Source organism: Mustela putorius, unplaced genomic scaffold (genome assembly GCF_011764305.1).
Source record: "Mustela putorius furo isolate JIRA1106 unplaced genomic scaffold, ASM1176430v1.1 tig00000253_pilon_pilon_pilon, whole genome shotgun sequence".
NCBI lineage: Eukaryota > Metazoa > Chordata > Mammalia > Carnivora > Mustelidae > Mustela > Mustela putorius.
This window is the reverse complement of record NW_025421329.1, coordinates 10,136,044-10,152,979: the sequence shown is the minus strand read 5'-3', so window position 1 is coordinate 10,152,979 and position 16,936 is coordinate 10,136,044. Positions and strand designations below refer to the sequence as shown.

Genomic DNA, 16,936 nt, shown 5'->3' with positions numbered 1-16,936 from the left:
GCTGCTTAACCAACTGAGCCATCCAGGCATCCCCCCATCATTATTCTTAATCTTAGGGTAGTAGTCTATTATATGCCTTGTTTCTAATTTTGCCTCTGTTATAAATAATACTCAGAAAATTTATTGGGGGAGCATATTAGTTAGGGTAGGCTAACCAAAAAGACCCAAACCATAATTGTTTAAACCTAGAAATGTCAGGGTGCCTGGGTGGCTCATTCGGTTAGGCTTCAGCTTGGGTCATGAACCCAGGGTCCTGGGATCAAGCCCTGCACCAGGCTCTCTGCTCAGCAGGAAACCTGCTTCTCTCCTTCTGCCTGCCCCTCTGTCTGCTGCTCTGCTTACTTGTGCTCTCTCTATCAAATAAATAAACAAAATCTTTAAAAAAAATCCCGGAAATGTCAGTTTTTCACACACTGTCAATGTGCTTTGTAGTCCAGACTTGGCTAATATTGACTGTGACCCCTTTAGCCCGAGGCCTCAGAGCAAACAAATTCTATAAACCAAGTCATTTTTGGTCTTGGTCATTGTACTAGTACCTGCAGAAAGTGGGGGCTGAGGCATTATGGCCAAGTCTGTCTCCAGTCAGCTCTGAGGAGCCATACCCAAAGCTTTAACATGGTTCCCTAAGCCTGTTTGGTTTGTTGTTTGTCTTTGTGCCTCCCTCTTAAGTCATTACTTGGTACTTCCTTGAAGCTATGGGCTTAGTGGGAAGGGAACACCTCTAGACTGTTGTTTGCATAATGCCAGCTTCCTCTTTAGGACTTACTGGGAAAACCTTGAAATTTAAGGCATAGCTCTATAGACCCACCACCTGTTTATGTACACCCACAAGTTAAGATTGGTTTTACAGGGACACCTGAGTGGCTCAGTCAGTTAAGCAGCTGCCTTCTGCCCGGGTCATGATCCCAGTAACCTGGGATTGAGTCCCACATCGGGCTCTTTCCTTGGCAGGGAGATGACTTCTCCCTCTGCCTCTGCCTGCTACTCTGCCTCCCTGTGTTCGCTTTCTCTCTGACAAAGAATAGGTTTTACGGGGCACCTGGGTGGCTCAGTGGGCTAAGCCTCTGCCTTCGGCTCAGGTCATGATCTCAGGGTCTTGGGAACAAGTCCCGCAGTGGGGAGCCCGCTTCCCCCCGCCTCTCTTTGCCTGCCTCTCTGCCTACTTGTGATCTCTCTCTCTGTCAAATGAATAAATAAAATCTTAAAAAAAAAAAAAAAGAACAGGCTTTGCATTTTTTAATCACTGTTGGGAAAAAAAGCAGTTCGTGACACATAAAAATCATGTGAAGTCGAAATTTCATTGTCTACAGATAAAGTTTTTGGAACATAGACACGTTGCTTTTGTGGCATTGCAGGAGAGCTAAGTTGTTGCAACAGACCGTTTGGCTCACAAAACCTAAAATATTTATAATTTGGGCAATTACAGAAAAGTTTGTCGGACACCTAGTTTAAAATGTTGTTCAAGCTTACATTTTGCTGTTTGGGATATAGAGGTCATTGGCCTTTCCAGTCTTATGAGGCCCTATCACTGGACTTTGCCTATTCTTTTATAATTGCCTACAAACAAGCTAATTCTTTCCCGAGTTCTCTCTCACAAAACTTTGCTGCCATAGAGCTTCTTCCCTTGGAGTTTCTGGCTCCAGTAGGGATGTGTTTGTGTTCTGCCTTCTGAGTTGTCATATGCTTGATTTCACTCTATGTTATGCCACAGGGTTCCTAACTTTCCAGCCTGCAATTTGTTTCCTCTCCACTTCACTGTTAATTTAGCACCACATATTTTAGATTGAAGGCAACATCCTTATTCTAGATGACACTTAAGGTATTAAGGAGGAAATTCTGTGCTGCTGTAGTAAGCTGTAGATCTCTTCATATGTCTCTAATATAGCTGTCTTGGGTTTGGCAGCAGTGGGTACATGGTGGTTGAAGTATATTCTTCCCTTTGTAGTAATTTAGGAATCAGGTGGACAGCAGTTCTGCTGTCTTCAGTTTTTGGCTTCCCCTATCACTCCAGACTTGTTCATTGGCATTCTAGGTCTTGGGAGCGGAAGAGACCTGGAGAAGGGTGCACAGTTAGATGGACAGACCAAGCCTGGAAGAGGCTCACAGCATGCCTCTTTACATTCTGTTGGAAACAACAGATCACAATGACCTGGAATTGCATTGGGGGCTGGGGAAATGATGTAGCTGGGCATTTGCTTTGGGGGAAAGGAGGAAGAGATTTTGATGGATGGTAAGTATTCTGTCACTAGGCTTCTGGATGTGCATGCTCTCTTGTCTTCCCCAAATAAAGGAGGCCAGCTGTGAAAGGTGTGCTGTTGAAATAGGTTTATTATCTATAGGAATAATACCACTGCAAATTAATGTGTAATTGTAGCTCTTCTGAGTAGTTTGAATAAAATGCATGTGTGTTTTTCAGGCTATTGCACATTATGAACAATCAGCTGATTATTACAAAGGGGAAGAATCCAACAGGCAAGTGCTGTTTTTCTTAATATAATTAAAATTGGTTTTGTTACGTGCGATAAAAGACAAACCTTTACTATACTCTGTGAGCATATCAGGCTGTACCAAATAAAGGTGTTGTACTGGGATACCTTTTAATTTTTCTGTTAAATTTTGTTAATTTGCTCTGCTCTGGTTCTTGATTTCAGTTCAGCTAACAAGTGTCTGCTGAAAGTGGCAGCGTATGCTGCCCAGCTGGAGCAGTACCAGAAAGCCATCGAGATCTATGAGCAGGTGAGGCTGCTGTGGTCTCAACAGTTTCTGGTAGAAGTCACTGAATCTTGTTCTTTCTTAATTATACATTTTATTTAATTTTACTTTTTATCGAGATATAATTCACACATCATATAGTTCACTCTGGTAAAGAATACAAGTCAGTGGGCTTTAGTATAGTCACAATTGTGTAACCATCACCAGCACCTAATGCTTGGAATTCCAAGCATTTTTGTTATCCACTAGTGGGGAGGACTCCATTCTTCCCTCCTCCCAGTCTCTGGAAACCAGTATCTAGTTTCTGTCTCAATGGATTTGTTCATTCTAGGCCTTCTAGGATAGGTGTCCTTTTTGGGACTCACTTCTTTCACATAGCAGTTTTTTTTCAAGGTTCATCTTTTTTTTAGCATGTAATGATACTTCCTTTCTTTTCATAGCTGACTAATATTCTGCCATCTGTTTACCTGTTTTTCAGGAAATGTTTACCATTTGAGTTTTCTTCATTTTTGAACTATTTACGAATAATGCTGCTCTGAACATTTGTGTTCATGTTTTTGAGAAGGGAGGCTTGCCATTGTCTTGGTTATATGCCTGGGATTGGGATTGCTGGTTTATGTGGCAGGTCTGTTTTTAATTCTTTGAGGAACCATCAGACTCATCCACAGCACCTGCCCCATTTTACATTCCCACCAGCAATGTGCCAGGATTCCAGTTGCTCCTCATCCTTAGCAGTACTGTCTTTTTGGTAATAGTTATCTTAGTGAGTATGAAGTAATTCATTGTGGTTTTGATTTCCATTACTTCTTACCTTCATGGTTGGTGATGTTGACCCTTTTCTTGTGCTTGTTAGCCATTTTATATCTTCATTGGAGAAATGTTTATTCAATTTTTTTGCCTATTTTTGAAGTGGGGTGTTTGTTTTTATGTATTGCATTTTAGGAATTCTTATTTCTAAGAAGTTAGAAATTCTTGTTTTAGATATTTATATTTTATTTATATTTTAATTTGTATTTTAGATATTAATTCCTTATCAGATATATGATTTACACATATTTTCTCCTATTCTTTGGGTTGCTTTTTACTCTGTTGTTGATGTCCTTTGACATGTAGTTTTGTTTTTGTTTTGTTTTTAAAGATTTTATTTATTTATTTGACAGAGATCACAAGTATGCAGAGAGGCAAGCAGAGAGAGAGGAGGAAGCAGGCTCCCTGCTGAACAGAGAGCCCGATGTGGGGCTCCATCCTAGGACCCTGGGATCATGACCTGAGCCAAAGGCAGAGGCTTTAACCCACTGAGCCACCCAGGTGCCCCTGACATGTAGTTTTTAACTTGGATGAAGTCCTAAGAGATTTATAGTTAGAGCCCTTAGGTTTTTAGGTCTTTGATTCATTTTGAGTTAATTTGTGTATATAGTGTTAGGTGAGGACCCAACTTCACTCTTTTGCTTGTGGCTATGCAGTTTTCTGAGCACTTTTTGTTGAATACACTTTTTTGCCATTAAATGGTCTCAGCCCCCTCATAGGAAATTATTTGAGTGATACTCTGTTTGACTATTCTGTCCCATTAGTCTTATATGTCTGTCTGTATGCCAGTATCACATTGTCTTGATTTTATGGCTTTGTTTTAAAATTAGGAACTGTAAGCCCTTCAACTTTGATCTTTTTTTTTTTTTCAACCCAAGATTATTTGCCTATTCTGGGACCCTGTCATGTCCATATGAACTTTAAGATCAGTTTGTCAGTTCATACTTCTTAGCCAGCTGGAATTTGATGAGGATTACATTGAATCTATAGACCGATTTGGAAAATATTGACATCTTAACATTCTTAAGTCTTCCATACTATGAACCCAAGGTGCGTTTGCTTTTGTTTAGATCTTCTCTAATTTTGTTCAGTAATATTTTGAAGTTTTTAGTGTGTAAGCTTTGCACTTCTTTGATTAAATATACTTCTAAGTATTTTATTCTTTTTAATGCTATTGTAAATGGAATTGTTTTCGCAGTTTTCTTTTCAGATTGTTAATTGCTAGTTTTATATACTGCAACATCGATGAATTAGTTTATTAGCTCTAATGGGTTTGGGATTTTTTTGTTTGTTTGATTTTTGTTTATCTCTGATTCCTTGGGATTTTATTTGTACAAAATCATGTATTCATGTCATCTGCAGGTAGCTCTACTTATTCTCCAGTTTGGTGGCCTTTTACGTCATTTTCTTGTTATTTGCCCTGACTAGACCTTCTAGAGCAATGGTAAATAGAAGTAGCAAGAGCACACATCCTTGTCTTATTCCCATCTTAGACAGAAAGCTTTCAGTACTCATCATTCAATAGGATATTAGCTGCAGGTCTCTGGTGGATATGCTTTATCAGTTTGAGGAAGTACCCTTTTCTTCCTTCGTAGTGTTTTTATCCTCAAAGTATACTGGCTTTAGTCAAGCACTTTTTTATCCATCTGTTGAGATGATCATATGTTTTTTGTTCTTTATTAATATGCTGTATTCCATCAATGGATTTTCATATTTTGAGCCAACCTCTTACATTCTTGGGATAAATCCTTCTTGATTATTGGAAAGTTTGAGGGTCTTCAAGAGTACCTTCAGGTTTGATAATTCTCTGGAAGCACTCACAGGATTCAGTGGTTAAGTTGTTATGCCACAGTTATGGCTTATTATACCAAAGGATACAGATTAAAATCAGCAAAAAGAAGAGGTGCTTAAGACAGGGTCCAGGAGAGTTGCAAGTATAGAACTTCCTTTTTTCCTTCCCCAGTGGAGTTGTACAGACAGTACTTACTTCTCCCAACAATGATGTGTGATGAAAAAATATCCATGGAGTATTGCCAACAGGGGAAGAAGTTCACCTTATTGGGTGTCTAGAATTTTTACTGTGGCTCAGTCACAGATTCTCCAGTCCCTCCTTAGGTTGAGCTGAACCATATTGTCAGAGACATCCAAGTAAGCAAAAACACTCTTTCAGGTGGGCATTCCAAGCAAGGGCTTAGAGTTGACTCCCCAGGAGCCACAGACAAAGGCAAGACCTCACTTAGGAGAAAACTAATCCTGTACTGTATAATGTGTAATCCTTTTTATAAGTTGTCTCAGTTAGTTTGCTAGTCTGTTTGGAGGATTTTCAATGTACATTCATGAGAATATTGATCTTAAATTTTCTTATGAAAGCTTTGGTTTTGGTAGCAAGGTAATACTGGCCTTATGGAATGAGTTGGAAAGTATTCCCTTCTCTTCGGAAGAATTTGTGAACGATTGGTGTTCGTTCTTTAAACATTTGGTAAAATTCAATGATTTTTTCTGTACTTCTGTTTTTAAGTTTCATTGATTTCTAATATTATTTCATGCTTTTTTTTTTTAATTTAAATGTTTTCACTCCTTTATAAATCTTCTGTACTCTGGCCACTCATCCCTCTCTCGGTACCTCACACCCCTGGCAACCACGGAATTTTTTATAGTTTTGCCTTTTCATCATGTCAAATGGTTAGGATCACACAGTATATGGACTTGCCCATTGGCTTCTTTCATTTTAGTAATCTGCATTTAAAATTTCTCCATGTTCTCTGATGTCTTGAGAGCTCATTCCTTTTTAGGGCTGAATTATTTCCCATTATGTGAATGTACCCCAGCTTATTTATCCATTCACCTACTGAAAGACATCTTCATTCCTTCCAAATTTTGGAATTGTGAGTAAAGCTGCTATAAACATCCCCAAGCAGATTTTTGCATGGATGTTTTTTTCCACTTCTTTGGGTAAATATCAAGGAGCACAATTGGTGGATCTCACGATAAGAATATGCTTAGTTTTGTAGCATACTGCCAAAACTGTCTTCCAGTAGGGCTGTACCATTTTGCATTTCCACCACCAGTGAATAAAGTGCCTGTTGCTCCACATCCTCGTCAGCATTGGGTGTTGTCAGTGTTCTGGATTTAGGCCATTCCAATAGGTGTGTGGAGGTATCTCATCATTATCTGAATGTCATTTTCCTGATATCGTATGATATGGAGCAATTTTTCATACGTTGACTTGCCATCTGTGTATCTTCTTTGGTCAGATGTCTTTAAAGATCTTTAGTCCATTTTTTAATTGATTATATACTTTCATTTTCTGTTTTAATTTTTTAATTTTGTTTATAAACATATAATTTATTATTAGTCCCAGGGGTACAGGTCTGTGAATCGCCAGGTTTACTCACTTCACAGCACTCACCATTCATGCTTATTTTTTTAGATTTATTTTACTATTCTTTTTTTAGGGAGTTGAGATAGGAACTGAGGTTATTGGTTTTCCTCTTTGTTGTGTATGCATGTTTTGTGCTATAAGTTTCCCTCTAAACACTGCTTTCACTATGTCTCAACAATTCTGTTATATTATTTATTTCATTGTATATATTGATTTCTGTGGATTGTTTAGACATGTTTTGCTTAATTACCAAGTGTTTGGAGATTTTCTTCTTTATCTTTCTGTTGTTGATTTCTGGTTTGATTCTGTTGTAGCTGGAGAATACACTATAATTTCAATTTTTAAAAATTTGATAAAGTTTTATGACTCAGAATATGGTCTGATTTGGCATTTGTTTGTGGGTCTGCTGTTGCTTCATAACATGTTCTGTGGTGTTGATCAGGTCTTCTTGGTTGATTGGACTGTTGAGTTCCATATATTTGTTGATTTTCTATCTCAATACATTGTTGAGAGGGGAGTGTTGGAGTCTCTGTGATTGTGGATTTGTCTCTCTTTCATTACTATCAAGTCTTTGCTTCATGTATTTGCAGCTCTGTTGTTTGCTGTATACATGTTTAGGTTTGCCATGTCTTTTGGTGGGTTGACACTTTTATCATTATATAATGTCCCCTGCTGTCCCTGGTAGTTTTCTTTGTTCTGAAGTCTACTTTATCTGATACTAATATAGTCTCTCCTGCTTTCTTCTGATTAATATTTATATTATCTTTTCCTGTCCTTTTTCTTTGAACCTGCCTTTATCACTGTAATGGAAGTGAGTTTCTTATGGATAGCATATAGTTATGTTAGTTTCTAATCTATTCTCTGAATATCCAATCTAATCTAATCTCTGAATCTCTTTTAGTTGGTGTATTTAGACCATTTATATTTAATGTAATTATTGATATATTCAGGCTTAAGTCAGCCATTTTATTTGTTGTTTTCTATTTATGCCCTTTATTGTTTTTCTGTTTTCTTTTTCCTGAATTATAGTGCGTTGGTTGATTATCTGTAGTGTTTTCAAGTAAATGTCTTTGACTAAATACTAGTCTTTGACTAGTTGCTGTAGGTGTAATATGTACATGATTTATCACAAGTTGATGATGTTACCATTTTATCATTTCCAGTGAAATATAGAAGTCTTACTTTCTGTCCCTTTGTCCTCCCCATTCAGTATAAATTAACTGTTTTCTCTACATATGTTGAAAACCACCTCAGTCAAGGTTATAATTTTTAATTTCAATCTTCTAACATAATTTAGAAAACTCAGAAGAAGAAAAGCCTATTATATTTACCCATATTTTAGTTATTGTGTCCTTTTTCTTCTAATGTTACAGGATTACTTCTTTCACTGTTTCCTTTGCATTTAGAGAACATCCCTTTGCCATTCTTTTAGGGCAGGTTTTACTGGTGCAAATTCTTGTTCCTTCATCTGGGAATGTTTTGATTTCCCCTTGATTCCTGAAGCACGTTTTCCTGGGGTTGATAATTCTTTCCTTTTAGCACTTGAAAAATGTGCCACTTAGGGCCTCTGTGGTTTCTGATGAGAAGTCTGCTTTCATTCAGACTTATTTTTCTCCTGTAGGTGAGGTATTGTTTTCTTTTCTAGCCACTTTTTTTTTTTTAATGCTGATTGTATTCATTCTATTTTTTTTTAAGATTTTATTTATTTATTTGATAGAGACACAGCAAGAGAGGGAACACATGCAGGGGGAGTGGCAGAGAGAGAAGCAGGCCTCCTGATGCTGGGCTTAATCCCAGGACCCTGGGATCACAATCTGAGCCAAAGGCAGACACTTAATGACTGAGCCACCCAGGTGCCCATTACTGGCCACTTTTAAAGTTTATTCCTTAGCTTCTGTTTTTGAGAAGTTTATGTGACTTGGCTTGGGTGTCTTTGCTTTCATCCAGTTTGGATGATTCACTACTTCAATCTGTAGGTTCTATGTTTTTTGCCAAATTTAGGAAGTTTTCAGCCATTATTTCTTCAAGTACTCTTTCTTCCCTTCTCTCTGTCCTTTCTTCCCAAGACAGACAACCTGAATGTTAGACCTTATTTTATAGTCATATAGGTCTCTGATGATACTCTGTTCATTTGTTTTTGTTTTTGTTTTTTTTTCAGTCTGTTGTCTGCTCTCTGTTATTCAGACTGAGTAATTTCTAGTGTTCTGTCATTAGTTCACAATTCTTTCCTCTCCTGTCTATTCTGACGTTGAGCCTATCCGCTTTTTATGAAGTTATTGTGCTTTTTAGTTCTGAAATATCCATTTGTTTCTTTTTTATATCTTATGAGATTTTTTTTTTTGCTGAAAATTTCTTTTTTCTTTATTGATGCTTTCTGGTTTTTATTTAGTTTTAAGCATTTTTTTTAAAGTTTTTATTTATTTGACAGAGAGAGAGAAAAATCACAAGTAGGCAGAGAGAGAGAGGGGAGGAAGCAGGCTCCCCGCGGAGCAGAGAGAGAGAGGGGAGGAAGCAGGCTCCCCGCGGAGCAGAGAGCCCGACGTGGGGCTCAATCCCAGGACCCTGGGATCATGACCTGAGCTGAAGGTAGAGGCTTTAACCCACTGAGCCACCCAGGCGCCCCAGTTTTAAGCATTTTTATAATCGCTTATTGAAGCATTTTTTCTGAGGGCTCCTTTAAAATCTTTGTTGTATAATCTTAACATTTCTGTTACCTCAGAGCTTTCATCTGTTGGTTTTCATGTAGCTTAAGATCTCGTGTCTTAGTGTTTTGAGCTACTATGACAGCTGGACCTGATCATGTTTAAACCTTCTCTCAGGGGTGCCTAGGTGGTACAGTTGGTTAAGCGTCTGACTCTTGGTTTTGATTCAGGTCATGATCTTATGGTCATGAGATCAAGTCCTGTTGTTAGCCTCAGCATGTGGTCAGCATGGTGTCTGCTTGAGAGTTTCTCTACCTCTCCTTCTGCCCCTCTTGCTCTGCGCTCTTTCTCTCTCCTTAAAATAAATAAACCTTCTCCTTCAGCTGGTTTTCTGTGACCCTGCTCTGGCAGAAGAAGGGGCGTGTTGCTTCACTCCTGGGTGGGGGTGGCCATTCCCACCCTTGCTTGCTCTCCACCAACACCACATTGGGATTGTTCTCATTATTGCCAAATGGTGATAGAAGTCTTAAGCCTACACTAGGCCTCTTCTGAAACCATGACTCCTGGGAGATTAGAGATGATGTCTTATTCCTACTGGGTGGAGGCAAGGCCCAGGCTCCCAACATAGTCTCCATTGCCTTGCAGCAGGCATGAAGGAGGATGGGCCATTACAAGCTGGCAAGGATGAAGACATGGCTTCCTTCTGGGCCTTCATGAAGCCACTTTGGCAGGGGTTTGGGGTTCCTTCACAATTGCAGTCTCAAAAGCATTAACATCTCAGCTCCATCTAGGGTCTTTACTGAAGTGAGTAGGGTTAGGGACCATGGTGTTCTATGGCATTGGCTAGAGTGAGCAGTAATTACCTAAACTTTTCTGTCTTTTTAGGTTGCCCTTTTCTAGGTCCTTCAGCTAGAGAAAGCAAATTTCTGAATATTCAGAATTTTTTCTTTCTTTGCTTCTTTCCTCCTGCATCTAGTGTGGCACTTATGAGTTGCTGGCTTTTTCTATTTTAGGTTGGGGATAGATGAAAGAAAAAACCCAGAGAACTCCCTGCTGTATTTTATGTGTGTCTCAAGGACCCTAGCTGGTCTGCTATCTTGTCTCTACTTTTCAGTCTCCTTTTGTTGATTTTATATAAAGTGACTGGGGCTCTCAGTTGCTCTTGGCAGGAGGGATAGAGAAAAATAATGTCTTTTCCATCTCCCTGGAAGTAGAAGTCTTCTGGGTCATTTTTAACATGTTAGTGCTTTAGGTATCAAATATTGTTTCTTATATAGTAAAATTTTCTAGTGTGTGATACTGAGTTAAAAAAATATATTCATAGCAAAACTGATGTAAGATATAGATATTTTCTAAAGGGAAGGTAAGGATCAGTTTGCCTACTATAAAAAAGCAAACCTTTGAAATCTATTCTGCTTTCTGTGCCTAGGTTGGGGCAAACACCATGGATAATCCTTTGTTGAAGTACAGTGCAAAGGACTACTTCTTTAAAGCAGCCCTCTGTCACTTCATAGTAGATGAGCTGAATGCCAAGGTAAGGAGTCACACAGCGCGAGTTTCCAGTGCACTTTACCCATGAGAACTCGCCTCAGGCCTTCTGTCATTCATGATATGCTTTGTTGGGTGATATTGGTTATAGCAAAACCAAGCTGCATGCATTAATAATAATAATAACAGTTATACTACGCTGTGCTTCCTAGCTGTAATCTTGAAACTGCTGCCGAAGTGGTAGCTGTGTTCCTTTCAGTAGTTTTGCTTTAAAGAAATTAGGGGGTTGGGGCACTTGGGTGGCATAGTTGGTTAAGCATCAGACTCTTGGTTTCAGCTCAGGTTGTGATTTCAGGGTCCTGGGATCCAGACCTGTGCCGGACTCCTGCTCAGTGGGGAGTCTACTGGAGATTCTCTGCCCCTCCTGCTCATGCACTCGCTCTCTCTCACTCACTCTCTCTCTCTGTGTCTCTCTCAAACAAATAAATCTATCTTAAAAAAAAGAAATTAGGGGGCAAAGTGGTGAGACAATAAAAGTGGAATAACATCCTTTGTTTTAAACTCCAAAATTGTGTGGGAACATGGACTGGGGAGACAGGAGGCAGAGACTTGGACTGTTGTTGTGTCTGGGGCTCGGACAACAGAAGTAAAGCTGCTGAGAGGAAAGGTATCCTTCCCTCCAGACTTAAGCAGAGTGATATTTATGTGGAATCTGGACATTGTTAAGGAAGGGTTTCTTTATGTACTGAATGGTCACAGAAACTTGGTTTGTGAGTTTTTACAAATTAGATTTGCTCCAAGTTGTTTTCTCTACAGCAACCTAATTTAGAAAAACTGATTTAGAAATTTATTCTTAACTGAAGTTAGTAATTCAAACTGAACAAGGTTTCCTGTGTTGATTTTGATGTTGAGTTTAACAGCATACTTCTTATACATTTAAATAGGCTGCAGATAATTCTTAACTGAAGTAGTAAGATGTTCAGATAGAAAGGGCTTTATTTCCTGATTCAGTGAGTGGGGCATTAATGAGTGGCTTTTCTCTTTCAGCTTGCTCTTGAGAAATATGAAGAGATGTTTCCAGCATTTACTGATTCAAGGGAATGTAAGTTATTGAAAGTAAGTAACACCACAACTTTGAAGAAGAAAAACACCCTTTGCTGTCAGGTGGGATCAGGTCTAAAATGAAACTCTAATTCTCTGAGGAGCACTGGTACTCTCCTGCTTTTGTAGAATAGGTCTCAGATGCCAGCAGAGTCAAAGACATAAGCATTGTGTTCTAAACCAAGCAACTCAGAAATGTTAGCACAAAAACTAGATTCCTGACTTGGGGTAACTTGTGGCTTATATTTGAGAATTTCCTCTATTCTGTAAGGTGTTTGGCAACATCAGTTAATGTGATACTAAGGCTATTTCTGTATTTAAAGTATCTATTCATAGGTGGAACATTTTAGCCTACCAAACTAATTTTTTCATGCTTACGCTACCAGAAACTTCTAGAAGCTCATGAAGAACAGAACAGTGAAGCTTACACTGAAGCAGTAAGTTATGCATTTGCAATGTAGTACATTCTCAGAAGTTTAGAAACATCTTTTCATTGTATGAGTGCTGAACGTTTATTTGAAGATTTTTCTGATATACCTAAGTTGTATTTCCCAAAGGCTATGTTTTATATGTCCCACAAACCTTTGTAATTACTTAATTCCATTAGCCTGTTGAATTTAGCTGGGAGACAAATTTAATACACTATCACATACTGTTAAAATTTGCTGTTTGAATGAAATACAGCTTGAAATATAAAAAACAGAATTTGGTATATTCTTGGCATAAAAGAAATGGAAGATTTTTTTTTTTATATACTCATTAGTTTTCTGTTTTCCCATATTTGCCATCTTATGTTTATAATTAAGCAGATTGCTCAGTATCCTCCATTAATTTACTCATGGCTTTGACACAATAGTGGAAAGGAATGTTTTCCATTTCACTTTGGCTCCCAAACCATTTGAATCATATTTGAAATATCACTCTCTGGTAATGCACTGAAATGAGTTAAAGAGATTCCACTTCCACATGTCTTTCCTGTCTCTGCAAGTACGCTGATTCATGTTCAGTGACTATTAGAACACCATGCATTTTCCATGTTCCATTCTTATACGAGGTTTCATTTCCCTTGTCACATTAAGTATGCTCTTCCAGTTACAAAGGCAGTTAGGAGCTCAGCATGTTAGCACATAGAGCGGTTTAGAAAGCACAGGAACTTGTCACTAGCTCCATCAAAATAGTCACAGAACACATAAGCCATTTTAGTGAAGAGAGTTATAAACTGGAATGAATGATATAAACCATTTTTCATGAAGAAAATTTATAAACTAGAATGAAGGATTTAAATGAAGAAAGTTGGAGGGTTATCACTTAGTAATGTTTAAATAGGTTGGGGTGTTTTTTTGTGTGTGTGCTTTGGTTATATTTCCATAGACTAATTTCTGTTCCCCTTTATTTTTTTTTAAACTAGGTGAAGGAATTTGACTCAATATCTCGCTTGGATCAGTGGCTCACGACCATGTTGCTTCGTATCAAAAAGTCCATCCAAGGGGATGGAGAAGGAGACGGGGACCTAAAGTGAACATTTATGTCTTTGTGGCATGCAGCTGACTCCTCTTTAGTTTCATGTTAGGGCCACATGATCTTTATGGGATGCCCATTAAATGGCTTAATTCTGTTGCACATGGGCCAAACCATCTGTGTGTTTAAGTTCCCTGTGTTTGTGTCTTCATGAAGTGGACGGCTGGGAAGCTCCTGTGCATATTGTGGGTGCAGTGGGCTATTTCATGTTTGTCAGAGACCCAGAGTTTTCTGAGAACTACTTCAGAATCTTATTCCTGTTGTTTTGATATCAGCAGAGCCTGTGTTTAACTTTATCATGATTTTTATGTCATTTTCTTAGACTGGAGTACCCAGCCTAATCATTGTAATAGATGCTTTGCATACTTTCCACAAATTCGCACCTGGATGTATTCTCTAAGTTTACATGTTTAGTTCAGGATGGTTGTTAGGAATGAGATTTATGGCTTCACTTACTAAAAATGGTTTTTATTGTTCTTGTGATTCTTTTGATGGTGCTAGTGATCATTTGTTTGCTTTTTATATTGTTGTGTTTGCTAACATGCATGCGAAAATTCAGAACAGCCGGGGTCTGCCAGCATCATTTACTTAACATTGTGAGAAAAGGGACTTTCCTGGCAGGGCTTGCTGATGTGTATGGGCCAATGTCAGGGTGAGTCTGATGGATTTATACTCCTTCACACACTAGAGATCTGTACACAACAGTTTTTCCTTTTCCTGGAGATAGTTCCCACTTTAAGTTGGAGTGGAACCCTTTATATTCACATAAAAGTAATTTGAAAGGCATGTCCTTTTGTTTACTTTCACGTTCATACACTTGTCCACGTTGAGATGATGCCTGGTGTGCCACCACCATGTGAATCCGCGTCAAGGCCACAGAGAGACCAGGTCATTAATTTTACCCTTTAATTAAACGTGATGGGTTAGGTGGTGTAAATACGGTACAGAGGTTTGCCATGTGTCCCGTTGGGGAAGAAGGGCAATGAGCTTCTGAGGAGAATTGATTTTCTTCTCAGCTAATGGAGTCATTTTGGCTTGAATGTTTGAATTTAGTTGTCATTTTGGTTTACATAATATTTGGTCTATTGGTTTATGAATTTAACATGCTGATACTGTGCTTTAGACATGGTCTTGTTTTCTGAATCTTCTCTGTATTTTTATGCTTAACTGACTTAAGTTTGATGTGTATTTTTTTGCCAGTCCTAGTTTGTAGGTCTTTCTAAAATTATGCTGCTACCATTAAAGACAGATAATGAAATTTCCCATGTTAGGTCAGATGGAAACTGGCATTTGAAGGGTGTTTTCATTTTTGGATGTCCCTCCACTAGCATCGGTAAGGCCTTTTTTGGGCGGAAGTAGAGGGTACGCCACAAAAAGGGCTGAGCATGGAGGAAGGCAAGGGGATGGTGAGCATGTTGGACTGAGATGAGGGAGAAAGTAGCTGATAGGGCCAGCTGACGCCTGGTAGTAGAGGCTGTCCTTCAGGTCACTGTGGATTTCCTAGCTGCGGTTGTGGGGTCACCTGTGCCAACATAGCCTGGTGGAGAGGAAGGTCAGAGATGTCACAGGGTGGGCCGAATGGACCAGAAGACTGGACACTCTGGCCTTGTGACCTGGGATCTGATGAATGTTCCTTCCTTTAAAGGTCTGGGATTCTTAGAAGAAAGCTGGCTATCACTTATAGTACAATTTGGAATGCAGCCCTTTTGGTACTTTTTCACTTCCTGTCAGAATCTCTTATGAAGAAATGATTAGAGCAGAGTGTGGGTTCCTATGCTTCATCTGTTCGACAACCAGCCAAATGCACTTTTGTAAAAGTGAGGTATGGGAAGGAGGGTGCTTTTTTGTCTGTGTCCTCAGACTGTAAGTCTCTCTCATCTGGAGAGCATTTAAATCCTAGCCTGCCAGGATGCTTGTTTCATCACTAGTGTGCAAGGTTTGTTTTCACTTGTTAAAAGGTCCTTCTGATGTGACCACTTAAAGTAAGAACCAAATGATTTCTCTTAGGATTCCTTTAGCTTTCAACATGGTCCTGTCAGACCCCTGTCTGAGAAAGAGGTATGGTTTGTAAAAATAGTACTGGCACCATTTTGTTATGTTAGTTGGAGAGTTGCTAGTTTGTCTTGAAATAAACACTGGGATCAGTGGCTGGGTTAAGAATTTTTTGTTTTTAGTATTTCACATGAAAAAAGTAAAAATACTTGTAATGGCTAGAACAGAACTGCCAGAAAATAAGAGAATGAGAAGAAAGTCCATTAACATTATCCAAACTTTTGAAATGTCCTGTCAACATACGGTAGTACCACAAGGCCCGAGTTAGGTTTTCAGGAGTTACAGAATGTTCTTTATGAATAAAATATAATGACCATTTATGTTGGGTTCTTGTATTTTATCAAATCTGGAGTTAGTTCGTAGTCAGAGTCAGTTAAAATTTCTTACAGGAAAGCTTTGCTTTTTGTGGCAACATTTTTATAGCTTGTGTGAGTTCCTTTTTTATTTAATGATTTGAAAACAGTATTTTTGCACAGTTGTGACAGTGTGTAATGACATCCCTGTAACCAAAGTGTGTGCATTTATTGTTTTCTCTGATACTGTGCATTTAAAATGTCCAAATGCAACTTCTGTGGCTTCCTTCAGGGGACCCGGCAGTACAGCATGGCACCTACGACCCTCCTGCCTGCAGTGTGAGCTGTGGCCTGGAGCAGGCTCCTGCCTGCGCAGTGTTGTGTTGGGCACTGCAGGGTCTCCTCCCTCATGTTCTCGGGTGGAGGATTATGTTATGAAAACTAACCATGTGATGATCACTCTACCTTAGCAGAAAGAATATGTATGTTTTATGTCACCCTGTACAGAAAATAAAGTGGAAATTATGAGTATTTTGATGGGTCTTTCCTATGTAAATTTATACAAATCAAGAGTAGCTTCCTTTCCTTAAAGGAGTTCCCATTAAGGTTTAAGGCAATGGATATTATTTGCTGGGCTCTTTGAATATCCATCCAAACAGTTTAGCTACCTCAAAACCTCCATCACTTGAAAATGCAAGGCACTGGAGCAGATCTGCTAGCAGAAGATTTATGTGGAAGCCCTGGTTCTAGCCTGTAGGTGCAGTCCCTGGGTTCACATGGTGTTGTCCATTCTGGCCACACCTGGCAAAGACTTTTCTGGCATCCCTTAGGCCACAGTCAGCTCCAGGTACAAGGAGGTTGGGTTTCTAGAAAACTGTTAGGGTGGGGGTGGGGGGGTGAGGAACCCTGAAGCCCCTCAAATCTGTTCATAGTATGGGTAT

General features: G+C 39.0%; 1 protein-coding gene across 2 annotated transcripts in view; it reads left to right on the top strand.

Annotated features, from left to right (window-relative positions):
- NAPB (NSF attachment protein beta) overlaps positions 1 to 16,526 on the top strand; it is a 50,908-nt gene extending 34,382 nt beyond the window's left edge. For both annotated transcript variants that reach the window (XM_004754105.3, XM_013057046.2), the window contains 6 exons: positions 2,417 to 2,472; positions 2,652 to 2,736; positions 10,973 to 11,077; positions 12,079 to 12,147; positions 12,519 to 12,569; positions 13,541 to 16,526. In XM_004754105.3, coding sequence (XP_004754162.1) covers positions 2,417 to 2,472; positions 2,652 to 2,736; positions 10,973 to 11,077; positions 12,079 to 12,147; positions 12,519 to 12,569; positions 13,541 to 13,651 — 477 coding nt within the window. In that variant the 3' untranslated portion in view covers positions 13,652 to 16,526. The remainder of the gene's footprint in view (positions 1 to 2,416; positions 2,473 to 2,651; positions 2,737 to 10,972; positions 11,078 to 12,078; positions 12,148 to 12,518; positions 12,570 to 13,540) is intronic.
- The last annotated feature ends 410 nt before the right edge of the window (positions 16,527 to 16,936 follow it).